General features: G+C 42.8%; 3 protein-coding genes across 8 annotated transcripts; 1 reads left to right on the forward strand and 2 right to left on the reverse strand.

Annotated features, from left to right (window-relative positions):
* Window positions 1-2,021: 2,021 nt before the first annotated feature.
* Window positions 2,022-5,883, reverse strand: nop10 (NOP10 ribonucleoprotein homolog (yeast)). The gene is made up of 2 exons (XM_003458762.5): window positions 5,640-5,883; window positions 2,022-2,339 (listed from the first exon to the last, which is right to left on the reverse strand). Exons 1-2 carry the CDS (start codon window positions 5,691-5,693, stop codon window positions 2,199-2,201), a joined length of 195 nt encoding a protein of 64 aa, XP_003458810.1. The 5' UTR covers window positions 5,694-5,883; the 3' UTR covers window positions 2,022-2,198.
* LOC100693120 (lysophospholipid acyltransferase LPCAT4) lies at window positions 2,312-26,387 on the reverse strand. Of its 4 annotated transcripts, XR_002060020.2 has the most exons (16): window positions 25,930-26,387; window positions 22,854-23,217; window positions 22,369-22,481; window positions 22,182-22,242; window positions 21,763-21,821; window positions 19,801-19,835; window positions 19,281-19,335; window positions 18,865-18,947; window positions 14,915-15,040; window positions 14,650-14,803; window positions 14,368-14,460; window positions 14,151-14,289; window positions 12,474-12,644; window positions 10,393-10,521; window positions 9,309-9,423; window positions 2,312-2,339 (listed from the first exon to the last, which is right to left on the reverse strand). XR_002060020.2 is itself a non-coding variant. In XM_025905511.1 (14 exons), the coding sequence occupies exons 1-13, from the start codon at window positions 26,032-26,034 to the stop codon at window positions 12,487-12,489; spliced, it is 1,545 nt and encodes a 514-aa protein (XP_025761296.1). In that variant the 5' UTR covers window positions 26,035-26,387; the 3' UTR covers window positions 9,720-10,521; window positions 12,474-12,486. The 4 variants fall into 4 exon arrangements, 2 of the variants coding, with proteins under 2 accessions (XP_025761296.1, XP_019210568.1); XR_003219038.1 differs by lacking the exon at window positions 10,393-10,521; XM_025905511.1 differs by lacking the exons at window positions 2,312-2,339; window positions 9,309-9,423 and having other exon boundaries at window positions 9,720-10,521.
* Window positions 6,311-12,252, forward strand: LOC102076856 (dentin sialophosphoprotein). Of its 3 annotated transcripts, none has more exons than XM_019355017.2 (8): window positions 6,311-6,460; window positions 7,425-7,940; window positions 8,082-8,179; window positions 8,281-8,766; window positions 8,803-9,206; window positions 9,325-9,453; window positions 10,465-10,542; window positions 10,658-12,252. In XM_019355017.2, exons 2-8 carry the CDS (start codon window positions 7,450-7,452, stop codon window positions 11,837-11,839), a joined length of 2,868 nt encoding a protein of 955 aa, XP_019210562.1. In that variant the 5' UTR covers window positions 6,311-6,460; window positions 7,425-7,449; the 3' UTR covers window positions 11,840-12,252. The 3 variants fall into 3 exon arrangements, with proteins under 3 accessions (XP_019210562.1, XP_019210565.1, XP_019210561.1); XM_019355020.2 differs by having other exon boundaries at window positions 8,281-8,316; window positions 8,587-9,206; XM_019355016.2 differs by having other exon boundaries at window positions 6,312-6,460; window positions 8,281-9,206.
* Window positions 26,388-26,824: the final 437 nt, after the last annotated feature.

Raw genomic sequence — 26,824 nt, forward strand, 5'->3', positions numbered from 1 at the left:
AAATATATTTTTGATAAATACCAGATTTAATACTGATTTATTTTTTTACACACTCTTTTGCTCTTTGTACTACATTTCTGGTACTTTTATTTCTATTTATCTGCGAGCTGTGGCTACTAGTTACTTTACCATATTAAAAATAAGTTTAAAGTACTTCTGTCACCTAACATTAGTTTTGCTTCTTTCCTCACACTTATCGTCTGACCCTTTGGACTAGGTCGAAATCCACATATTGGGAACCAGTACCTGGTTCGAAAATATGTAACTTGTATGAATTACTGTTGCATTAACAATTCAAGAATGTAAAATTAAATATCTGAAATACTATGGCCTTTGCTATTTTCTGACTTAAATTGTATGTTTTTCTACAAATACTAGAGTAGTTCTTTCCATTGTTTCACTGTATTTTCTGTTGGGAAAGCTTTAAGTACTTTTTACAGGTAATTTGATTTTAATCTGACATTTACTAAGTAAATACATTGCTCAAAAAAAATGAAGGGAAGGCTTGATCATTTCAGTGTAAAACGGTTCAGCTTCAGGCATGTTAATCTGTCTTTATTAAGAGTCAGCCTAAAAACAGGCCAAAAAGGTGCTGGGGTTAAATCCTCAGACCTTATGCTGATGCAGTGAACCCAGGGTTCATCTCATGTGGGACATCAGGCCTCTTGTGATCAGAGTGTGCAGGCAGATTCTGGATGTGACTGTCCCTCACACACCCCAGACTTGAGCCCAGTCAACAACCTTTCATGATGTCATAAATGCTGCGCAGAAGCATGTTTCCAAACCGGACACTCTGATCTCCCTGAAGTTTAACTGACTTTGGGTTAACCTGTGATGACTGAGTGGTCCCTTGATTTAAATTAGGTTTATTTTTTTGAGCAGTATTCGATGAGCATAAGGAGGTGAATTTTAGTACTTCTTTCCTTTTGGTCTGAATAACTGCTGTTTGTTTTCTACAAAAATATGGGTGTCAATCCAAATGCACCTTTTTGAGTTACAACTTTTTTTCCTTTCTAAACTTTTTGTCACATTTTAAGAAAGCACACAAAATTTAGAAGAAAAAAAAACTACAACTATATTCTCTAAGTTATAGTTCTCTAATCCATCTAAGTTAGAAAAAGGTAGCATGCTTTTCAGCTGACATGAAGGTGACTTCCCTCACAATGTCCATCCGTTGTTTAACAATTGGAGGTCAGCTTTGTACCAGTTCTTTGTAATGGCTTCTTTTAAATAAGCAGTGATCAACATTTAGCATAAATACTGTTTGCTTGTTTTTTTATAATATCCTCGTTTACTCCAGGGTACAACACCATGACATCTACAGGGATTTCAAAACCTTCCATCCAGTTACAAGAACGTTCACAGCTTTCACTGTAGATGCATTTCCTTTCCTTTCTCTTAGTTTGCATCATGTTGTGCACAAATCTTGTGATGCTGGAGTCACTTGCAGTTCCACCTTTGACATGTTGTCGGCAGCAAAACACAAGTGAAGTGTTGACCTGCTGGATACCTCTGATCACAGCCACTCCGTACCAGTCAGGACTTAGTGTCTTCTCTAACAGCACTGAATTTCAAAACATAGAGCCAATCAGAATGTGGGACAGGTGGACAAAAGATTAAAAAAACAAACAAACCTGTGCAGTCACACACAAAGAGACACCTGGCTGTCCTATATTTACAAATTGTTCCAGTGTTTGGCTGCACAAGTGAAAGACATGATTTTAAAAAAGAAAGCTTTGAGAGGAAGTTATGGCTGTCTTGGGAAACAAATCAGAGAATAGCTGCAGGCTCAGCTAAAGTGCTTCCTCAAATCTATCATCAGCTGTGTGTTTTCGTAATGCCACAAATTACGTGATCGTGTTATTTTGGATATAGGGAAATCCTGTAGGACAACCTTCATAATACAGCGCCCCCTGGCTGGTAGGTTGGTGGCACATTAAAGACGATCTGCATGTAAATGCTTCATTTGTCCAACAAGCTGTCAGCCAGTCTGGATTTTTGACACACACAGGCAACACGTGAGGAGCTATGACGCAAAGATTTATTTAGCATGAACAAATTAAAAACAGCCACCCTTAAAAAATATGAACAAATTCCATCATCACATGAATGGAGGGTACGAGCAGTCCTTTAAATCCGGCTCAGGTGTTTTCTCGCCCTTCTCCTTCTAGCTCCATTATGGCATGTCTCTCTCCTCCTCACAGGACAGGCTTGGGCTGCTGGGTCAGCAGTATGTTGAAGCGTTTCTTCAATATCACCCGGTTCCGGGAGAACTTGTCATCTGGGGAGAATCGAGCCGGGTGGGCCGAGCTGGTGGGCTCCCCATCTGGAGTCACCTTCTGTGGAAAGAGAAAAGAGTGTGCTTGTCTGCTTGTGCTTTTTAAGGGTTTTAAATCATGAAGAGAGATTTTCAGTGCGTTTTCAGATTTCTCCATGACAGCTGGCAGGGTCGCAGAGCTAACACAGGGAGCGAGAGAGACAACCATTCAGACCCAGGACCAGTTTAGAACTGCAGCAGTCAGAAGTCATGGTCCTCCTAGCCCAGAGTTTTGGACCCTGAGACACAAACAGCAAGCAGCAGATGAAGCTGAGGAGAACCACATCCAGCGCCTGGAAAAATCAGCTCTGGTGCCCTCCAGGGTTGTGTCCTCTCCCCATCTGCTCTTCTCCCTCCACACAAACAACCGCACCGCTAAAGACCTGTCCGTCAAAATCATAAGGTGTGCAGATGACATGACTGATGAGTCTCTATACAAATGTGGGGTTGAACAGCTGTCCCTGTGGTGTAATCAGAACAATCTTGAGCTGAATATGCTCAGAAATGTAGAGACTTCAGTTGGAGCCGTTCAACACCATCCCCCCCCTCGCCTCAAGGTGCCAGAAAACCCTCCAATAGTCACATCATCACAGACAATTCCATTTATACTCACTGTTGAGGCACTGCAGTATTCTCCTCAACAGTAGGAGTCGCCACTCAGAAAACACTGCCAATTACAGAGCTGATATCAGAGGAGAAGTCAAAACTAGATGCAAAGACATTACTGAACTTTTCTGGGGGGGGTTTTCCATAAAGTCTCATTTTCAAACTGTTGAAACATATTCCTCTGGTTAATTGTGAATCTCTGAGCATCTGCAATGGAACATCATTAAAATGGCGTTAAACTTAAATGATCTTACACTCATGTCTTCAAGCCAGCTGCACAATGTTTCAGGTTACAAAAATCTAGAGGTGCATGTCTGGTTAAAGTGACAGGACACGCCCCAGTGTTAAAGACGTGGTGTTTGCCACAGGGGTAAGAGTTACTTACTCAACATCACTGTGTGTGCTGTGGAAACCTTGAGGTTTCTGGGATCCACAACCTCCCAGGATCCAACACAGACAAAATCATCAAGAAGACCCAGCAGAGGACAAACAGCCTGAGCTTTTGCAAGAAGTTCATTCTCTGTACTCTGAAAAACATTACTGTATGGTTTGGATTAGCATTTAACAGGACGAGACCAGACTATAACAGATACTGGGGTCTGCAGGTAAAACAAACAAACTTTGGTGCCGACCTATCCTCCACGCAGGATTTGTACAAATCCAGAGTCAGGAAACGAGCAGGTGAAATTACTGCAGACAATTCACACTCTGCAAACAACCTGTTCCAACTCCTCCCCACTGGTAGGCGCTACAGAGCACTTCATGCCAAAACAAGCAGACATCTGGACCGTCTCTTCCCACAGGCCGTCACACTGTAACACCAACACTCACATACTGTTTGTACTTAAAACATCCACTATTACTGCTGCTGAACCAAAGCGAGCTGTATACACCATTTTGTTGTCTATATACCATATACACAACACTCAAGTTCCCATTTATTTACTGTATGTATCGTAACCAGCTATCCCTTATTTATTCATTTAGTCCAACATCTTCACACTAATCTTGTTGCAGTTGTCAGTGTCATGTTATTATTGTCTATATTCACTGTTTGTCTATTCTGATCCCTATATTTCTCAATAAAGCTGATCCTGATTCAGACCAATTTGATCTTAAGTGGGCTGGAGGAATAAGACCATTCCCCAGTAACCTATATCTGAAAGAAGAGCTCCAACTGTTCCCTTTTCTTTCAGTGTACAAAAAATATTCCAAGTTCACATTCAATCCCTGAGATTTCCTGTGTCTGCAGACCGCTTCTGCCCCCCTCAGGCTGTGTGTTTACTGGCCCCAGGCAACTAGACCACCTCCCGGCTTTACAACCCAGCAAAAGAGTTTCTTCACTTGTGACCAAACTAATAGGTAACCAACAGGCGTTGAGCTAAAACTTGCCCATAATTTCTCATTTCCTTCAAGATGATTGGAAAGTCACAGGATGCAAGACGCCCTTGCTGTCGAAAGGGCTTTCCAACAGAGGCAGATTTAATAAACAACATGGTTAAAATGAAAAGCAAGATGTTCATTTATTTATTAGGAAGAAAGGTAAAACTACACGACAGCTACAGGGAAGTCACGCAAGAAAATGTTCGTAGTGAATGTGACAAAAACCATGAGGTACCTCAAACTCGACTAAAAGCATTTAAGTTGCCAAGGGTTGGACATGTCCTTATGGTTGACGAAACGCATCGAGGGCAACTCCAAACATTCCTCTGTGGGCGCACACCCTCTTACATGCCCAACACATCTGGTTATTCTGTAATTGCAGCTAATTTCAAAACACCCCGATGAATACCGCCAAACACAGAAACTGCGTGTGTGCAGTCCTAACCCAGGATCTGTCTGCTTAAGTTAATGTGTGATAACCTCAAACTCAAGAGATGGAGGAAGATGGAAGCAAGAACGGACCGCAGGGGAAGCAGACGAGTTACGCTCGAAGGCAAGGACCGCTCAGCTGTGTGGGAATTTAAAGCTTAACGTCCTAAATCATCTCACGATACGGTGAAGAGGTGCAGTCCTCGTTGGTGGATTAGATTAAGGGTGGTCTCACATTTATACAGAATTTACAGGGGCGACAATTATAATGAGCTCTTCTAATACAGTTGCTTATAGAGCTAGCTCTGCTGGGATCAGTCAAGCTCAAGAGGAGCTCTAAGCAGATAGCAGCCTGTCCACAAAACATTAAACACTACAGATATTGAAGAAAACTGCTATTCCAACTTTCTGCCCCACCACACCTGAGCTACATGCCAAAGCCTACTTTAACTTCTGCCCAATAAACTCTGTTAACTGTCGTGTTTTACTACTTTTAGCCACCTACTTTTATCATGTTTCACTTGCTCAATTTGACATATTTCACTATATTATACTTACCCTACTACTTAATAGCTTTAGTTAAACGCACATGTCTTATTTTGATTTCAAAGCAGCTTTACCTCAAGCTATGACAATTATCGAGTCATACTCCACTCGGGTTGTTAAATGTATGCGACACGTAAAAACTGTGCGTATGGTGGCTTCGTGACGATAAAACCCCCGAAACGTTTTGCTGTAATGTTTACTTTATACCAACATAAATATTAAAAAAAAAAACAGACCATACTTTAAAGTTGGTCATTTTCACAGGTGTTTCAGCTCTTTACATCTACGTTAACGTTAGCAGCAGATACGCGTTTACAAAGAATAAAGCGAAACATGTCGGAGATAAACACAACTTTACCTTCAGAGTGTAGACTCTGTCCCCGTTTTCATTCAGGTAATACTGCAGAAACATCCCGACCGAGCTGGTTTGTTTTTACACTTCAGGGGTTCAAAATATGTATACGGAGCTGTTTATATCGAAAACAACTCAAAAATTGCTGTAATGGGCTCTTTTTCCCTTAGATTTCCACGTGCAACTAACGTTGGTTCGCTCTAGGAAGGAAGAGCGGATATCCGGTTCAGCACTCAGAGCATTCTGGGAAACGAAGTCTCACTAGCTTTTTCTACCCTCTGCATTCCTTTTGAATCTCAAACATACCCTGGAGACAAGATCCGAACTCTGTTGCCATAACGCGATCGCTTATTATTGTCACGTGACCAATTTGAAAAATAAAATAAAATAAGATAAGATAAAATAAATATTTATTTTTATGTTGTATGTTAACTGCTTTTTAAACCGAAAGTTTCTTGCATAATTTGCATTTTTTTTCATTAGTGATTATGTTGTACTCCTTCATAAAACAATACAGCTCTTTGTGTCTGCAATCAAAAACAGACAAATAAATAAATAAACAAAACAATGAACCCACATGTCATATAAAGTTACAATACATAAAAGCTGTACTATAAATAAAGTAATTTGTGTGTGTGTGTGTGTGTGTGTGTGTGTGTGTGTGTGTGTGAGGGGGGGGGGGGGATTCTTGTGCATCACTGGGTGAAATATGGAATGTTTATGTACAAAAATTTGCCTTCATCTGGTTTCTTTTGAATTTTGGTCTGAGCTGAGTGTGCACCTACTACAGCATCTAAGAGAAGATCATTTTATCTTCACCAACAAAGGTAAGTGAGAAATGCTATTAACTACAGTGTGCACTGTTTCTGTCGTGTGCATGCAACGCTGAAAGGCTGTCTTGTGTTTGCAAACACCACTGTGTGGATATCTTTCACTGAGCACTGATTGTTTTCATAAAGGTTGTCATAACTGCTCATATTAAGCCACTGTGTTGAAATTAGAGGTGACTCTGTACCACCAGTACGGCTAACCCAGTCTTAAGCATCTAAACTCCCTCACCTAAACACTAAGTTAATAATAAAAACTTATCTGCATGCACTGAGCCCGGCTCAGTAATGTTGTCGCCTAACTGTGTGACAAATGTTTTACTCTGCTAGAGCACACAGCCCACACCATCACTGATTTTATTCTTACTACGGCCTTTTCAAAGGCAGATCGCTCTTCTAAGCTTCCCAGACTCGGCTTGTTTGTCGTTTCTGACATATGTCCACGCAGGTGACACGGTCACAGCTCGTCGTGTCATTAGTGATATATTTGTCTTTACGCCACGTTAAGCATTTACATGTTAGTTAACGTGGAGCTGTCCATACGTGGAGCTCCAAAGCACCTATTTGCAAGAGTGAAAGCTGGCTTTAAGATAAGAGACGATAAGCCTTTATTTAACCCAGGTTGGGCATCAGAAGAGGCAAAGTTTTTATAATCTTCAGTTGTCTAATTTTGGTAATTCTGTATAAATTGGAGCCTCAGTTTCCTGTTCTTGGCTGCCAGCAGTGACACCAGATGTGGTCTTTTGCTTCTGTGCATTCAGATATGCTCTTCTGCATACCTTGTGTGCACCTACAAGTGTTTATTTGAGTTACTGTTGCCTTCCCATCAGCTCCAACCAGTCCACCCATCATGCTTTGACCTCTGACATCTAAAAGAGTGTAACACAGAATGGTCTTTCTTGATCCTCATCCATCCTATAACCGTTAAAATCACCAATATGAATCGCCCTATTATCTCTGACAGTAAAGAAGCAACACACAGGACCAGGATGGATCCAGCTCGGTTGTTTCCAGTGTCCCTGCAACACCCCAACCTCCACCAACACCTTCAGCAGCAACACTGGCAGCACCTTCAGCAACAGCAGCTGTCTCCTGTGAGCTCAGCTGCAAGGGTAATTCCATTTGTCCCCAAAATAAGAGCTACAGAATGGCAAAGAAACAGAGTAGACTGTCATCCAGGAAATGAGCAGCATGCTGTGCAGCATCTCCCAGCCCAGGTGGACCCCTTCCAAATCCTCCTGCCAGCTGTCTACCCGCCTCCGCTCCACCTCCAGCCTTTATCGCCTGGTGAGCCCCTGTATAGGCCCTACTCTTCTCAACAGTCCTACTGGCTGCCCATGCCCACCTACAGTTACAACGCCCAGCCTTACATACAGCTGCCCTTCAGCTCCTTGCCAGAGGTCAGGTCCAGGCCCAGGCACCGCCCACCAATTCTGTGTCCGCAGATCGTGCTGCTCCATCAGGCTCACTGTGCAGATCAGTAAGGGCTATATTACTATATATACTGTATATAATATATATATATATATTACTATATATACTGTATATACTGTATATAGTATATATAGTATATATACTGGATATGTCTTGATTATGTCTGACTCCACCATTTGTGCCACAGGGTCTACATAAGTTCGCCCGCAGAGGTGACAACAGCATCACAGTGGACAGAGGTGCATGCAGGGTCAGGAGGTCAGGGGTCAATGAGCTGTGCAAAAGGTACCTGAACAGCTAAGCTGACCACCAGCTGAAAAAAAAAAAAATCAAATATGATTGAAATTTAATTAGACTGTTTTTACTATGTCTGCCTTCACTCACAGAGGACCAGAAGAACAAGCCACACAAAGGCAACCCAGGCAATGACGCCAACCCGGGCAATGACGCCAACCCGGGCAATGACGCCAACACGGGGAATGACGCCAACACGGGCAATGAAAGCAACCCAGGCAATGAAGCCAACCCAGGCAATGAAAGGAACCCAGGCAATGACGCCAACACGGGCAATGACGCCAACACGGGCAATGACGCCAACACGGGGAATGACGCCAACACGGGCAATGAAAGCAACCCAGGCAATGAAGCCAACCCAGGCAATGAAAGGAACCCAGGCAATGATGCCAACCCAGGCAATGACGCCAACCCGGGCAATGACGCCAACCCGGGCAATGACGCCAACACGGGCAATGAAAGCAACCCAGGCAATGAAGCCAACCCAGGCAATGAAAGGAACCCAGGCAATGACGCCAACCCAGGCAATGACGCCAACCCAGGCAATGAAGCCAACCCAGGCAATGAAAGGAACCCAGGCAATGACGCCAACCCAGGCAATGAAGCCAACCCAGGCAATGACGCCAACCCAGGCAATGAAAGGAACCCAGGCAATGACGCCAACCCAGGCAATGACGCCAACCCAGGCAATGAAGCCAACCCAGGCAATGAAAGGAACCCAGGCAATGACGCCAACCCAGGCAATGACGCCAACCCAGGCAATCAAAGGAACCCAGGCAATGACGCCAACCCAGGCAATGAAAGGAACCCAGGCAACGACGCCAACCCAGGCAATGAAAGCAACCCAGGCAATGAAGCCAACACAGGCAATGAAGGCAAGACTCCCAAAGAAAACATCCCAGCCAGTCTTACAGAGGACTGTGATTTTCCCGGACCTACAGCCTCTTTAGATGAGGAAGCAGTGAACAAACATTCCGTTGAGGAATGTTTTAGTCTCCTAGAGTCTTTCTTTGACCAGGTGAGCAGCTGTATTGAAACTGTAAACAGCTTTTTTCAACCAAGTCATCCACAAGCAGAAAAAATCAATTTTGTAAGCTGTGTTTGTGTATAGATATTTTACCCTTTGTCTGTTCCAGCTGCTTCCCACTCAGGATGAAGACCCCAGGGAGGAGGAGCATGGAGAGGCTGGGTACCTGAACATGGAAAACAGTTCCTTCCTGGAGTATCTGGATGAGCTGTGCAGAGACGAGGAGTTTGTCAGTAAGGTAAACTGTCCATGCATGACCCTTTCATTATATTTAGAGCAGGAAGACAGTATCACACCAATAAATTATGTAAAGTGTCATATATTTGTTGCTATTAGCAACTGTTAAGAAAAAGCTGATGGGGAAATACCTGTGATTTGAATTATTTCTAATAGCCAGCAGGGGGCGATGCCTCTGTTTGTAAACATTAAATCTGAATGCAATAGTCTGTAAAACAACCTGCTCCTTACTTGATCGGCGAGCTCAATAAACACCGTCCCAATGAGTTCATGGGTCAGTCAATAATTTGAGGATTTACTGAATAAAACACGAAGCTATGTTTTGTATGTTTTGGGTCCCATTGCAGAGAAAAAGAATGATTAAGCAGGTGAGGCTTTAGTGTGAGTGGACAGTTTCCCTCAGATTGTCCACCATCCTCCAGCTGCTCAGGAAAATGTGCAACCTTCCTGTGGTCGGTCAGTGGTTGCTGGAGGTAGCTGGGTGTATCTAGGAGAATGTGGTCCTAAAGAGGGTCTGACTTGTCTGCAAATACTTGTTGACTAACTGCCGAGTCATAGTGAAGCTTGTAAAAGTGCAGCTTACGAGTGTTTGCAGGCAAGTTGGCGTCTTCCATGAAAAACTGGTTAGCAACCACTTGCCAACTAGTTGGTGAATACAGATTTTTACCTAGAGTCTAGTTGTTGCCTGGATGACCCTGAAGGCCCTTTCACATTGGATGCAGCATGCGCTGCTAGAGCAAAGGACACAAAATCTGTGTCCCGCTGACCGTTACCCTCTGCTTGTACTAGATGTGCATGATCCTCGTAATTTAAAAAAATATTTCCCTGACTTTGTAACCTCTACAAGAGTTTGTGTTGCATTATGTTCACATGTTTAATAAAAACATGTTTCACTCATAAAGAAAGCTTTGTAACTATACTTGCAGCACATTTTGCTCACAGCACTTCCTGAGTATTAGCCCTTTTTATGATGTTTTGTTGTTCAAACTGTTGCCTTTGCTCTTTGTGCCAGGTGGAGTCCATTGTGAATATCGAAGCCCTCATGTCTCCCCTCTCTGCCAGCCAGGACCTTGAGGAACAAGAGCAAGAGGTAGCATCCTTTAAATACTGATACAGTACAGTAACAATAATTAAAAAACAAAAACATAAATCTTTATTAAAAATGAATGTTTAGGCGATATTTTGTTTTTTCTCTTGCTCTACAGATGATCCTGCAGGAGGAGCTGCCTCCATGTCCTGCAAACAGCGATCATTTCTACGGAGAAACACCTACGGTATCTTCACAGTCACTCTTTTTGGATGCTCCAGGCTCCCTCTTTGCAAGTAGCCCCAATAGAAACGGACAAAATTCATCCCAGAATGGAGTTGGGATCAGCTGCTCCCCCCTCCTGCTCTCAAACCTTTTAGAAGAACCGCCTTCACCCAACTACAACCCTCTGGATGCCTCCGATGCTTTTTCTCAAGATGACTGTTTCGCATCGATCCTGCACTGGTTTCCGGACTCGGATTTTAGAAGCGATGATGCACTGAATTCCATATTGTCCTTCTTGGGCAGGAAGGTTCAGACCACAGCTCCACCTGCTCAATCTCCCTCTTCTCCCTCTGATTCAGCCAGCAACTCTAGCTCTGCCTACTTTAATCTCCCAGTTAAAAGCAACTTCTCACACTTTGAAAAGACCCAAGAACTCAACAACCCCAGAGGAGGAGAAACGAAGAGTAACAAGAAGCAGCCAGGCATGAATGGTGGAGAGAAAAGTGTGACTACAAACACTCTCGAACAGGAGGTTCAGGCGAGTGAGGAGAATCAGACCAAACCCAAGACCAACATTCTCGAAGCGCTCCGTGAGGTCCTTTCAAGAACACGCGGAATAGAGAAAGACAAGGAGAGGAAAAAACTGCAGAAAAAACAAGGAAAGCAGTCACTTAAGAAAAAGCGGAGCCGGGAAACAAAACTAATGAGCACTGCAGAGCAGCTTTTGGAGCCGACAAAGAAGAAACAGCTCAAGAGTCCCAACATGGAGGACGGGATGCATGGTGAGCTCACTTTTATTGTCAGACATAAGGACAATGCAAGAGCATCTGGATCGCTCCCAAACACGTGCCCTGAAAGCACAAACACCTTTGAAGGGATTTTTCGCGACACAATGCCCCAAGTTCAAAAATCAACCGCGTCAAGCAACGAACCAAGCCTGGAAGCCAGCGCAGACCTCACGGTGAGCCCAGCGAAGAAACGCACTCAGGGATGGCAGGCCACCGGGAAGAGGGGACGCTCGGGAGATAACGCAGGGATGGCAATGGAGCAACTGGAGCAGAGTCCCACAAAAAAAAGCAGGAAAGGCAGCCCAAAGAGGAAAAGCGAGAGGGCGGCAAAGTCCAAAAGAAGCTAAGAGCAACAGTTTGAAAGAAAAATAAATGAGTAAGAGAAAAGTGATGTTTATTTGTGACAAACACCTCAGGACACTTAACGTCCATTTCCTGCTGCAGTTTGATCTGTTACAGGCGCTTAAGGCGGGAAAACAAACAAGGTTTTGTAAATGAATTCACAGTTTATTTGTCAAATGTAAACACGGTTCATTCACACAGAATAAATCTTCCAGAGTATACTTTGTTTTTGCACATGCCATTATCATTATTACTATTATCCTCATCATCATCATTATCCCTTTAACAACACAAAAGTCACTAAAACACATGAGTGGAAAGGTTATAAATACAAATGACAGTGACTGTACACGATGAGGATGAAAAACAGGCATGGCAGTAAACCCAGGAGGAGCTGTCCTTACACAAACACCTCAGAGAGCCACAGCAGCATCACTCAGACTATCCTTAAACCTCAGCGATTGTTTTTTTGGCTTTTCTGTGTCGGTGCAGACTGATAGGATATGTAACACTTTTTGAAACATAACAGCTGGAAAAAAGACTTAAAAGCTGAAAATACAATCTTTAGCTGATTCTGTCCTGTTTCACTCTGGCCCTGCCATTGTGCACTCTGGGGAAACACAAAGAAGGTCCAATTACAGAGAGGAGATCATCATTTGGACTTCTTGTCCTCGTTAACGGAGCCGTTCAGGAGGCTTCTGTTGTTGTTCACAGACGTCCCGTTGGCGGATGGCGGTCTCTCGGGCTGCAGGATCTCCTTCGTCACTTTCTGATAGATCGGGTGGGTTGTCAACACGAGCAGCAAGCTCTCTGTGGAAATGTGAAGACATTTTAGCTGCTCCCATCCACCTCGGTTTAGTTTAACGCAGCACAGCTCAGTGAAGACCAAGCTCGGGTTAAACACATGTATCCTCTAGGTTTGATGATTATTTTTTCTAATAGAAATTTGTAATATAAAATATAAAGTTACTAATAAACTAGACAAAACTGGCTTTTCAGTCGGCTTGTCCAGAGGCCCAGATCCCCAGGCCCGGGGAACAAAGAGGTTATTTTAATCACTGTCAACAGTAAATAAGTACAAAAAACCTGAGCTGAGTAAAAGAGCTGTCACATTAAACTGTGGACTTCATCAAAGAAGCCCACAGCAGGCTTTTACTGTGAGACAAACATGGTCCTGCAGACTAACTATGTGTTTATGCTCCTGTGTTAATGCAGCTAGTTTATCGTTTACAGACGTAACTCTCTGCTGGTGGATGTGATGGCCCTCGTGGGTTCTTAATCCTCTTCCTTCCAGCCTTGTGTTTCATGTAGTGTTGCACATCAAATTTTGCCGTGCATTATTCCCATTGGAAACAAGAAATTCAGTTGGAAATTCAGTCACAATATTCCAGTTTGTGGTTTCAAAGTTTTTGTTATCTCGTGTTTCTCTGACACGATTAGTTGTGAGTGAGTCCAAACTCTTCTTTGGTTCCTAAGCTCAAACACTGCGGCATCACCGAGAGTAAAACGTTCGGACTGAGGGATTTCTAAAGAACTAAAATGTGCAGCTCTGCTGTTACTTCACACATAGATGACGACAGGAAATAACCACAGCAATATTTGTGGGATTATTGAGCCTGGGCTAGCTGGGATATAACAGTGCACTACCTGGTGGCTAGCTACAGAGCTATGGTTAGGGTAATATAAACACATTAGCACAGTGAAGCTGGAGCATGAGCGTTTTCCACTCAATAAAAATCAATGTGAAGGTCCCTGATGGGCAGAGACAAATGAAATCATATGGCAGGGAAAGATGCTGAGAACTGAGCAAACAGTCAGGAGAACAGCTGAGAGGATCGATCCACAACGCAAGGTTAGTAATTAATATGCTGCTGTGTGGTTTGCTTCATGTAGCCACTGAAATCTTAGACAGACTCAGAGTGATTCTTTTATGGAGCATTCACTTACTCAGTGTCTGGTGACCCGTGAACCTTGTAAGGTTTTAAACACTGAGCTTAAAGATGTGCTGCATATGAACGGTGCTAATAAACAGCCAGAGAAGCCCACAGTGACCACTGATTATTTTTAGGGGCTTGTTTAAATAAAATAAAACACAATACAACACGTTAAAGCAGATGTTAGCCTCAACCAAGCAGGGTTGATGCTTCATCACTTAACAAGCGGCTAAAACTTCCTGTGTCTGCACCTTTTTCTCTAATCCTCACACTCACCACGAGTTTGTAGTTTGTCTGCAACAACGCTAACACGAGGCTCTAAAATCTCCGGCGGCCGTGCAGCGATGTGCTGTCAGCAGCTGGTTCGCCGTTTGACTCTCACCTTCAGTGAGCTGCTCCTGGTCCTTGGTGGCAGTGTCGTAGAGCTCCTCGGTGCTCTGCTGAGGAACACCCAGCAGCGCTCCCATGAGCTCCGTCAGCTCCTCTTTAGTCAGACTGCCTCTGCCCTCTCTGTCGAACGCCTGCAACACGAGAAGGCTGTGTCAGCGACAAAAACAAGAGGTCTGCTCTAAATATGAATCTAAGAGAGCAGGACTTACAGCGAAAGCATAGTGAAGCAGAGAGATCTCGTCCACATGTCCGATAAGGGCTGCCATATTGAAGTAGATGTGTCTGAGGTCCACCGTGTCATCCTGAAACACAACAAGCACACAAAAACATGTTCTCTGTCATCTGAGCTTTTATTTTGGTGGCATTTCTCCTGATCTGCTTCCTGCAGCAAACTCATACGCTACTGAATAAACTGACAAGCCTCAAAAATCAAAACATCTGGAACATCTGTGGCTGACGAAGAGCTTTGTTGGCTCTAACAGTAAGAGTACCCTAGAGTACAGGCTGCAGATGTGGACGGCTGTCTTTTTGTTAAGCCCGAGGATGGAGGCGAGCTCCTCTGCGTTGACCTTTGTGCCCCCGTTTCCTGAGCGACACCTGTCAATCATCCTGTCCAACGCTGCTTCTACATCACGTGGGCCCAGACTGATAGGAGAGGAGGACCACAGTGTGAGGAGAGGGAGAGGAGGAGTAGCCTGTTTCTCACATGATAAATAACCCAGATTTAGTAAAAGGTAAATCCAAACGGGCTCTCACCCTTTTCTGTACAGAAGTGTCATCGCTTCTTTGCCAGGAGACTCAAGCGGGACAGAGAGGTCTTTCAGTTTACTGACTGGAATCCGGCCAGCCATCACGTAGTCTGAGGCAGGGACTCCCAGAGCGCTAACACAGGAGAAAAAAAACAAACAGATTACAACAACTGACACACAGAAGTCTAACACAAAGATTTCCCTTTAATCTGCCTGAAGAGGTCCTTCAGCTCTGGAGAGATTTTATCTCAATTACTGGATGATTCTGTTATTATTCTAACATTTTCTTCTTTCTACATGGAAACACAGGCTGTGAGCTCTGTTAGGATCAATGTGGCTCCAAAGTGCAGTTTACAGATATTATCATCAGTCATTATACAAATATTTAGTCCCTGAGATACTAGCAAGCCTTTTTCATTTAAAACAGCCAACGCTAGTTTGAGTTTCATAACAGAATGATAATAATAACTTGTTATCATTCTGTTATCTATCGAAGTAGATAAAAAAACGCTAAATAGCAGCTTTTTATCTACTTCGTGTGAAACCTGCTGTGAGGACAATTAAAGTGTGGCCAGAGGAGACAGACGCAGTGCTCCAGGACAGATTTAAAAACACAGACTGGAATATGTTCACCCACACAGACCTGGACCAGTACGCCTCATCTGTACTGGATTACATCTCCAAAACCACAGACAGTGTCACCACCCAGAAACGGATCATCATGTACCCCAACCAGAAGCCTTGGATGAACCGGGATGTTCGTCTCCTCCTGAAGGCCCGCAACACCGCCTTTAGGTCAGGAGATGCACACACCTACAGTACAGCCAGGGCTAATCTAAAGAGGAGCATCAAAAAAGCCAAACACCACTACAAAAAGAAGGTAGAAGAACACTTCTCCAACTCCAACCCCCGACGCATGTGGCAAGGACTCCAGACCATTACAGACTACAGGACCACCAAACCCTCCCCCGCATCCTCTGATGTCTCCTTCCTCAACGAGCTCAACAACTTTTATGCTCGTTTTGAGCGAGGGAACCCCACAATCACAACCAAAACAGATGTGACACCGGACCACCAACCTCTGACTCTCTCCCCCACCGATGTAGGAGCGGTGCTGAGCAGGATCAATGTCCACAAGGCTGCAGGTCCTGATGGCATCCCCGGGCGTGTTCTCAGAGCGTGTTCTGGGGAGCTTGCAGGAGTGCTCACAGACATATTCAACCTGTCCTTGGCCCACGCTGTGGTACCGGCCTGCTTCAAATCCACCTCCATCGTCCCGATACCCCAAAACTCCAACCCATCTAGCCTCAATGACTACCGCCCAGTAGCACTCACCCCCATCATCACAAAGTGCTTAGAGCAGCTGGTCCTAGCACACTTCAAATCCTGTCTCCCCCCCACCCTGGACCCCCACCAATTCGCATACCGCCAGAACAGGAGCACAGAGGATGCAGTCTCCATCGCACTGCACTCTGTCCTCTCACACCTGGACAACAACAACACCTACGCCAGAATGCTGTTTATAGACTTCAGTTCAGCGTTCAATACAATCCTCCCCTCACAACTCATCAGGAAACTGACAGACCTGGGCATCAGTTCCCTCATCTGCAAATGGTTACTGGACTTCCTGACCAACCGCCCCCAACATGTCCGGCTGGATAACCGCTGCTCATCTACAATCACAATGAACACCGGTGTACCACAGGGCTGTGTGACGAGTCCTTTCCTCTACTCCCTCTTCACCCACGACTGCAGACCTGCTGATGGTTCCAACACCATCATTAAGTTTGCAGACGACACCACGGTGATTGGCCTCATCAGTGACAACGATTAGACCGCCTACAGGGAGGAGGTGGATCGTCTGGCTGAGTGGTGCGACACAAACAACCTGCTGCTTAACACTGAGAAGACTAAGGAGCTCATCGTGGACTACAGGAGGAATGCTGACCCACATCCACCCATCCACATTAAGGGGATGGCTGTGGAGCGTGTGAGCAGCTTCAAGTTCCTGGGAGTCCACATCTCCGAGGATCTCACCTGGACGACCAACTGCTCCAAGCTGGTCAAGAAGGCTCACCAGCGCCTCTTCTTCTTGAGGACTCTGAGGAAGAACCACCTGTCCTCAGACATCCTGGTGAACTTCTATCGCTGCACCATCGAGAGCATCCTGACCAACTGTATAACAGTCTGGTACGGGAACTGCTCTGCCTCGGACCGGAAGTCAAGTCAAGTCATCTTTATTTATATAGCACATTTAAAAGACATCATGTGTCGGCCAAAGTGCTGAACAGGGAATAATATAATGAAAGAATTAAGATAGAAAGAAAACATTTTTTAAAAAAGAATTGTAAAACATGTAAAGGTATATGGCATATAATGTAAGTGCAAATATGCACATACATATACAAAACTGTACGCATTCACACACAGGCACACATATGTGAACACCACCATCCAGTAAACTAAGAGACCAGGTAGACAAATTAAAAAGGATATTAAAGAGATCCGAAAGCCTTGGGAAATAAGTAGGTCTTAAGATTCGATTTAAAGACTTCCAAGGATGAAGAGAATTTTATAAAGGGGGGAAGACTATTCCAGAGTCTCGGGGCGGCAATGGAGAAAGCCCTGTCACCTCTAGATTTGAGTTGTGAGCGTGGAACTGATAAAACCAACTGACTAGAGGAGCGCAGAGATCGAGTGGGTAAGTGCAAGCTAAGGTGTTGCTGAGGGTCGTGAAAACTGCCCAGCGCATCGCCGGAGCACCACTTCCTGCCATAAAGGACATCTACAGGAAGCGGTGTCTGAAAAGGGCTGGGAAAATCATCAAAGACCCCAGTCACCCATCACATGGACTCTTCACCCTCCTGCCCTCTGGGAGGCGCTACAGGAGCCTCCGGACTAAGACCACCAGGTACCGGAACAGCTTCTTCCCCACAGCTGTCAGACTCCTGAACTCTGCCTCCTGACATCTGACCCACGTTAAACTCATGGACTGAACATACACACACCCACAACCACCTACACACACACACACAATGGACAACTGTACCCTCAAACACACAATAATAACATGGACTGAACCACCACTCACAACCACCAGCACTTTATACAGCCTCTGTAGAAATTATCCACATATCTCACTTATCTTAACTGCACTACTGTATAGTTCTGTGTAAATAATCATTCTGTACATACGATAATTTTTAATCCTACAACTGTTTATAACTTGCATAGTTCACATTTCTGTATAACTGTATATCTCATATTTCTGTATAGTTTTTCATATTTATATCCTGTTCATAGCTTGTACTCACTACAGCCTGTACATACTTATAGTTATAGAATATTCATAACATACTTCATACCGTGTACATTATAACATACCATAATAGACCCATTTCTGTAATATACTTACACATCTCTATTATTGCTAATATATATTGTAATATATCTATATCACGGCTAAAGCACTTCTGGATGGATGCAAACTGCATTTCGTTGCCCTGTACCTGTGACATGTGCAATGACAATAAAGTTAAATTCTATTCTATTCTAAGTGAAGTGAAGTGTCTTGCCCTAGGACACAACGACAGACTGTTCAAGCCGGGACTCGAACCGACAACCTTCCAATTACAAGGCAAACTCCCAACTCTTGAGCCACGACCGCCTCATCTTTAAAGCACAACACTGCTAAAACTGCTGGGTGTGAGATGTCAGGGTCTCAGATGAAAGCCCAGCCAAGCTGCACAGTCCTGCAGGACACTGGATGCAGAAAATGAGCAGTTTCTGTCATGTGCTCAGTGGTTTCTGTGATTGCTTTTAATTTGGAGGATCACGGATGTTTTACTTTGGCCCTTTTGGTATGGCTGATAGCAGATGGTAGTTTCCAGAAGCAAGTACTGATACACTCAGGCAAACAAGTGAGTCATAAAAACAGCTTTGTGACATGGGTCTCACCTCGCCATGACTTTCTGAACGTTGCCTGCAAACAGTCTAGAGTTGTTCTTCTCCTCCTCGGACGGAGTGTAAACAGGCAGGAACTGCAGCACAAGAAACAGACAAACATTGATTTGTGTGTTCACAGCGTGTAGACAACAGTAACAGCTCAATAGAGAGGCAGGCAGGGTGTCCACACGAATCAACACAAACACACGCAGAGGATCTCTTCTGCAGACATGTGCACACACACACGTGCGCTGTCAAAGCAGCTTTACAAACTGAAGACATAATGTCTGCCACACCCCCGCTCACACCCTCCACTACTGATATCACTTGTACCAAATGCACCCTGTGTACACCTTTACATCATCAGATGTGCTGATAACGTCTAATGATTGATAACGAGTGTGTTGGTGAGCCGAGTGAGCTCTTACCTCAATAGTGATGTTGGTGTACGGCTGTGAAAGCGTGTGAAACAGCACCTGAAACCTAACGAGACAAAAACAGGAAAATATTGGTTACTTTTTTCTAAATCCACACATCCATCTATTTTCTTCCAATTATACAACTTTCAGCCCTAAGAAGGAATTCATTGTAATATATGTGACTCATTATTACATATTTTCCTTAAATAGACTGACGCTAAAAAAGGGACCTGTGCTTACATTCAGTCTCAGTTTCAACTGTCTGATAAATCCATTTTTTAAAGTAGCCCTCTGTATAACTAACCATTCAGGATTTATAACACTGATACAAAGCTAACACTTTCTGTGTATAAGTGATAGTTAAAACTGATGAGCAGCATTTCTCAGGTCCGTGAGCAGGTTCAGAAAGTGAAAGAGTTAAAAAAAATAAGTTCAAAGTCCATGAGGCTACTACCTGATTCATTCTGCTGCCTCATAATGTCATCAATAAAACACACAGATTCTGAGCTGGAGAAGTGAACAGACTCACCAGTTGCTTCCTTTGTATGTCCAGCGAATAGTATCCTGAGGGAGAGTCAGAGAAAAGCTTGCATTAAACTGTTTAGCATCAGTCTGAGTGACGCATTTTCTCACAGCATGTATGACTTTAACAGTATTTCATTTCCCCCGTTTGCACACGCTGACAGGACCCAGTATGTAAACAGTGTCCTGGACAAACACCACAGTTTGTTTAGAAGATGTAGCCGCAGCCTGATGTAGGTTAGTGTGCATACGCACGGATCTTTGGACAGATAAACATGACGCAAACAAAGTATTTACTGCTGGGGAAGAGCTAACACACAATACAGCTTGTGCAACTTTAAAAAATGAGTGAGCTTTGCACTACAAACAGTTTCACAAGTACATGTCAGTCAGTGACTATATCAAAGACACCCACATGACATTATGAAGCTGATTTGGCTCTCTCAGTCTAGGATTAAATCTCCTTCAGTATTAATATTATCAGTACTATTGTTTTCATCCAGTTTTGTTTGTTTTGTTTTATTATGTAACTTTACTGTCCTCCTCTTTGTAAGGACCTTTGGTCAGCCTGTACTCTGATGTGTCTGCAGAGCAGTTTGGCTAAATTGCTCTGACACATAAACATTCTTGGATACTTGGAGGTCAGGAGGTAGAGCCCGAGGAAGCCCTAGTAGCTGGAAGGGCAGTGTTTCTATCCTCTGCTCCCCCAGTCTGCATGTTTAATTGTCCATGGGGGAGATACTGAACCCAAAAAAGTGCTTGTATAAATGTGTGTGACTGGGTGAACGAAGCATGTAGTAGAAAGTGATTGCTCCAGTGTGGTGTCTTCCTTTTCGGGGACTATTTAAAAAGTTATTGGTGGTGGGCTTGGCAGCCTACATCCACCCCAGCTCCTCCTTTTCCTTCTGTTCTGTATTTGGCCTAAAATCACATCTGCTCACTGAAGTCTGCTCTGTGACTCTCTCGCTGTGCTTGCTGAACAGCTGCAGATAGATGTAACCTTTTAACTGCAGCCATCTGGGCTAAAATAGCTCACAAACCCTGCCTGGTAGTGGGAGGAAAAATTACATTTCTGGTCTTCGCCTCCTGTCAAACTAGACTCGTATGTACATTGCCGCAGAGGATGGTTTTATGGAACGAGTTGCAGCATGTCGTTGGCGGCGCTATTGCAGCGGGAATGCGATCGACTCACGTTCAGTTTTTTTTTGTGGTCACAGCTTTTGGACAGAATTATATGGGAAACAAGATTTTTTTAATATGTTGCAAATGAATCAAACAGTAACAAAAAGGTTAAGAAATACTTTTTGTGCTTACACAAGTTACATCCTTTCATTTTGATTCATTTTTAAAAATTTTCTTATTACCTTATAACCTGCCTTTCCATTAAACTGATGCTCGTCACTCATCAGTGTCATGGCTGAGCAAACACCCTGATGTCTTACAGAACAATCACCAAGCCCAGAATATATTGACTGACAGATAAGCATTACTTAATGGAGTCTAGTAAGATGTTATAAATATTGGGCGCCTGCCAAATCATGACAGTCTAAGGTGTGAGGGTTAAGCAGCTGCAGGTAAATGTCTTTGTTTGTAGCAGGTTTAACTGCATTCATTCAGATTAACTTCAGAGAGCAAAACAAGTGAAAGCTTGTCTGAATGCGACCAATGAAACCAATGAATGTGACCATAACAGAGAGTCCTTAGTGATGAGCCTCTGCATTGCTCTGTTAGCACGAGTGAAACTGAACCAGGTGTAAGGAGAAGAAAACCCACCCCCAAATCAACACATAACTCTACTGGCAGGAAACTAAACGTTGCCTCTGCACTGTCGTACAATTACAGTTTATTACATTTCATTTCATGGAGGTTTCGTCCTCATCGTAATCGACACGATCGGTTTCATTCACATAAAGCTGCTGTGTTGTTGATAACAAGCAGATCAAGCTGCCGCTTTAATGATTTTACTCACCAGCTCGTTGGGGTAATGCAACACGACGGGCTGGACGGGGACGCCGGGAACGAAAGCACCTGATGTGACAGAGACACCGAAATAAGACAGAACTCCTCAATCACTTCTCATTTTTCTACATCTTTGATTTCTCCTATTATGTCTGAGTGCTCAGCACCTGAGACACGGAGAGAGGAGTCGAAGCTGAAAGCATTTAACACGATGAGATATGCTTTAAACCTCCATGTATTTGTTCTTTTACAGCCCAAATCGGGTGCTTAAGATCTCAGAAACAGTGTTTTTAACTTTTTTAATCATTATTATTATTATTGTTATTATTATTAGTATTGGGGTTATTTTTTAATGAAACATGGCATCATGTGAGATTTTATTTATATTTCAGGGTGTTTTCTTTGGCTCTGTGTGTAGATTTAACTCACCAGTCTTGAATCTGAGCAGACAGCGGCCATTAGTTGTGGTTCCTTCAGGAAACATCAGTATCTATACAGGTATGAAGAAAAGGCAGTTTGAGTCTATATACTTATATATTATAATATATTAATTATCCCTTTTATCAGAAAGACGACAGAACTCACAAGAGTGTCGAGTGACACAAAAACATCTCACCTGAGGCCAGGATCCATTGGAGGTGACCCTCTTGTTTAGCTCTGAGACGGCTTCTTTCCTGGACTCAGGATCCCTCCTGCTCACAAGAACAGACTGATTGCACTCCAGCAGAGCTGAAACATTAAAAAAAGTCACATATAAAAAGTCCCAGAAATCTAAAACTATTAGAGCAGATGGAGCAGATTAGAAGCTAGAGGAGTGAATCTCCTGATCTTGTAACTGGACCGTCTTCATTGTTTACTCCAGATATTGCTGCATAGTAGGTGGACATCCTGTCTATACCGCAAATGCAAGCTGGACCTCAAAAAAGGACCCAAGTGATAGCTCAGCCTGTAAAATGTGAACTGTGTCTCAGTCAGCAAAACAGAGAAACACCAACAGCTCCCATCAGGATACTTTTTTTTAAAACTCTTTAGCGATCCGACAGGTGCTTCCAGGTGTATAAACAATGGCAAAGTAAACAAATTCCATCTCTCTCTCTTCACCTCCTATGACCGGCAGGTTTATGTTCTCCGACCGCGACACAACTGCCGGCACCCCGGCTGGAAACATGATCACCATGTCCAAGAAGCTGCTGTGGGGCGCCACTACCAGGATCGGCGCCTCCTTCACATCCACCTTACGACCTTTCACCTTAACCCAGTGGAAGCCCACGCAGAAGAACACGGCACGGCCCAGCAGCCACAGGATCGGGTGGAACAACCAGCGCCGCCAGCCTGATAAGGGTTTGGAGCGTTCCTCCTGAGACAGGCCGGCCAATCGCAGCACAGCGACGATCCAAGCGGCGATTAACAAGATCCACGCCAGGAAGACCCGTATGGGGAGCAGGGTGCAGCCCAGGATGATGCCCTGCAGGATCAGAGGGGAAAATTAGAGATGTTTAAACATAATGCAGGGTTCAATCAAGTGAAACACACGCCACCAAACATCAGAAACACTGTTTCATGGTCTAAATCTAAAAACATGCCCCTTTTACGTCTTTTCATGGCATCACAAAGCCTTAAAGTCAATCTAAACTCAACCACTCACTAATTTACCCACTGATCACTTCTCTGCAGACAAAAAGACATCTAAATGGCACACGGCACACATCAAGGTCAGCTTAGTTTAAAGGTCAAGTTTAGCAGATGTCATTGTTTCAAACAAACAAACACTATTATTCCTCCCAGATTTAAGAAAATATAAGATATATGAATCGTAGTGTTTGTTTATATAATGCTAATGAGCCATGTTTGCTTGGTGGAGCTGGTTAAATGCTCTTCTGGGGAAACCTGCTTAAAGATAACTAAGACAGAGACAAAGGGTTTTTCTTTTTCTTTGTTTTTCATTAATAATAAAGCGATCGTATGTGTGGTTTTTGTTGTTACTAATGTTTTTCTTATTAATCCCCTAAAACAGAAGAAGAAGAAGAAGAAACAATGCTTCCAATATGGCAGCCATTGAGGTTTTCGCCTTTAACATCTACTACCAAACCGACCCCTACACGCTGCACACACGGACACCCTTGCTCTGAGTCTTCACCCACAGAAACACTTTCCTCAAGTGTCATCATCTGTGCCGTGACTCCATCAAGGCGAGGCGAAACAACACGTAAACATCGACGTCTGTCCAGCGGAGTGCCATGACAACACGCACCTCTCAGCACTCGTACTTTGTTAATCATTTCATCTCCACCCTGTACTACATTAACAATTAGTATAAGACAGCTATGCAGGTCCTTCAAAAAGTAACCAACTTTTGTCCACAGTGAATCAGTCTGTAATAAAACCTGAAGAAAAACACTGTCTAAAATTTTATGCCTGGAGGACTCAGCAGCTCCATCAACACCATGTGTTTCATCCGAGCTGGAGCAACCGAGCTATTTCAGTGCCATACGTTACACAGTAATACATTTTATATGTTTATTCTCTTTCCTTTATGCATGACAGATACTCTAAAATAATCTCAGTAATCATTCATTTGTAAGAAAAATAATTCTTAAAAAACACACAATTGAAGAAAAAAACACATATTAAAGCTTCAGTTCTTATTTGTATGTGTGATAGTATGTTAGCATCATTTGAAGACTAAAATATAGATGATCTGGGTGCAACCAACTACAGTGAACTCCTCAAAGTCAAGGTTCAAACTAACTTTTCAAAGTAAATCCAAACAAACATGTGGTTTACAGATGTGTAATATTTAATATACTCTGTACAGAAACACTATAATTTAGATTTATGATATCTATGTCAAAACAGAGATGCCTCATTACGGAAGAATTGAGTTTAAAAAAAGTAGACGTGAGTTTGTTAGCAGGTTAATGTGACTTGGTGTATAACGCATTATAAAAGGTCTGTAAGTCTGGATAAGTGGTATGGGCAGGTCTGACCATGACAAACCTGACAAAAGATTCCAAGTCTGACCTTCACTACATCATTTGTCTTAAGAAAAGTCACCTACAGTCTGAGTACAGATCTAAAAGTTAAATAGTTTCACCCCATCCCCGACTCAAAGTGCTTACCTCTAATATGACCTTTAAATTCACTGCTACTCCTAGAGACACACTTCTCTCCAATCACTAATGTGCAGCAATGGACAATTTTCCTCAGCCTTATTTCATCTGTTCAGTTTTTTTTTTGTTTTGTTTTTTTTATCTATTTACAGCAAAAATATATAAAAATTGGTTGATGATTTAGGTTATATCAATTTATACATTCAGAGAAAAAGACCAGAATATAAGTTTTTAGATATTTTTCCCAATTTTAGGTAATTACTATTGGATCATTATACTTATTAAGTAATTAACGAATTTTTATTTGCAAAATTTGATTACTTCTTATAGTAAAAGCGTAGGAAAATCAGGTTACATTAATAGAGAAATTCATACCAAAACTGTTTTTTGACATACTTTCCCCAGTTTGGTTTGTTTAGATTTATCTACTTACGGGTAAAAAAAAAAAAAGGGTAAAAATTAGGTGATGTTTTTGGTTATATTTAGAATAGAAAAAGACCATAAAAGCGGATTTTACATATTTTTCCAGTGCTTATGAAACATGTTTCTCAATAATTACATGACCACATATCTGATCTCATATACATTTTTAGTGCCATTAGTCTTGTCTACTTATAGCAGAAATATTTAAACATTGGTTAATGTTTTAAGTTATATTTACAGAGGAAGTTACACAAAAGGACCAGAAAAGGAGATTTTTTTACATACTTTTTCTAGTAACAGTGGATCATTTTCCTCAATAAATAAATATCCATCTAATATTCCCATTTCATTTGCTAACTTTGATTAATTAATTTGGGTATTCTGATTATGTTTTAAGTTAAATTGATGCAGAAATATGTGGAAAACTGAGATTTAAAAACAAAATAAAACATGCTATCACATCTGGTAGCATAAATTAGCATTTCGTGGATTACCTTTATAACCCCGAAAAACCGGAGTTAAACCCAGAGTTAGCAGGGGTCTGTGGTTAAGCCGAATATTAACTGAGGTTTAAAGTGGGGCAGTAAGTCTGCCTGACATCCTGCCCTACTTTCAAGCATAAAATCTATACATTTAATGATTACCTTGATCCACTGCGCCTTGGTGAGCTTCAGCTCATGAATGAAGGGGTTCGGGTACTCCTGTGTAGCAGCCCTGCTGCTGCTGTCCCTGCTGCTCTGGCTCTCCATGGCGAGAAAGCAAAAACAAGTTTTACTAAGTATAAAAACCTTCAAAAAGTGATTCAGACTCCTTTGGTGCTGAAAGTTTCTCTAAAAAAATGCCAGAGGAAAGAAAAAGAGAAAGGGGAAAAGGCAGGTCAGGGTGCGCTCATTGCTCAGCGCCTCTCTTTTTTCGGAAAAGTGTCCTCAGCAGTTGGAGTTTGAAAACCTGAGTGTTAGCTGATGCTAGCTCGGACAGGGCAAAAGCAACAGCCTTAGAAACAAAGAAAAGCTAGCAGAAAACACAACTTTTTCAGTTTCTACCGTCCTCATGGCGAAACCTCACACAAGCTAAAGAATTTATACCCTCTGTTTGTTACTTCATCACCTGTCCCGCCCCTTTACAAGTGGCTCAGCCCACTGAGCCCCGAAGTCAAAGGCTGGGTGAGAGGTAAACTTTGCCTAGGTGAAAGGTACAGAAGCTCACTTATACCAGGAAACAGTTACAAATTACACTTTAAAATGTCATTTTAATTTCATAGAAGTCCCAAATACCCATTATAAGCGTCTCATCCTGTTAAATATTATATTACCACTGTATATAAAATATGGACCATACAGATTTTGGCTGCAATTTAGCTTGGAGCCACCGGGAGGTGCTAGAGAGATAGTTACTTTGAATGAGTAAGGGTGGCTGAGTTAAATTAAATATATATTTAAATTGTAAAAAATTATAATTAAATTTCTAATTAAACTAAAATATTCATTCAAATGACTTTCTATATTAAAAAATAGAACACTAAAGTTTTAGTTTAGTTTT

This window comes from Oreochromis niloticus, linkage group LG3 (genome assembly GCF_001858045.2).
Source record: "Oreochromis niloticus isolate F11D_XX linkage group LG3, O_niloticus_UMD_NMBU, whole genome shotgun sequence".
In the NCBI taxonomy this organism is placed as follows: domain Eukaryota; kingdom Metazoa; phylum Chordata; class Actinopteri; order Cichliformes; family Cichlidae; genus Oreochromis; species Oreochromis niloticus.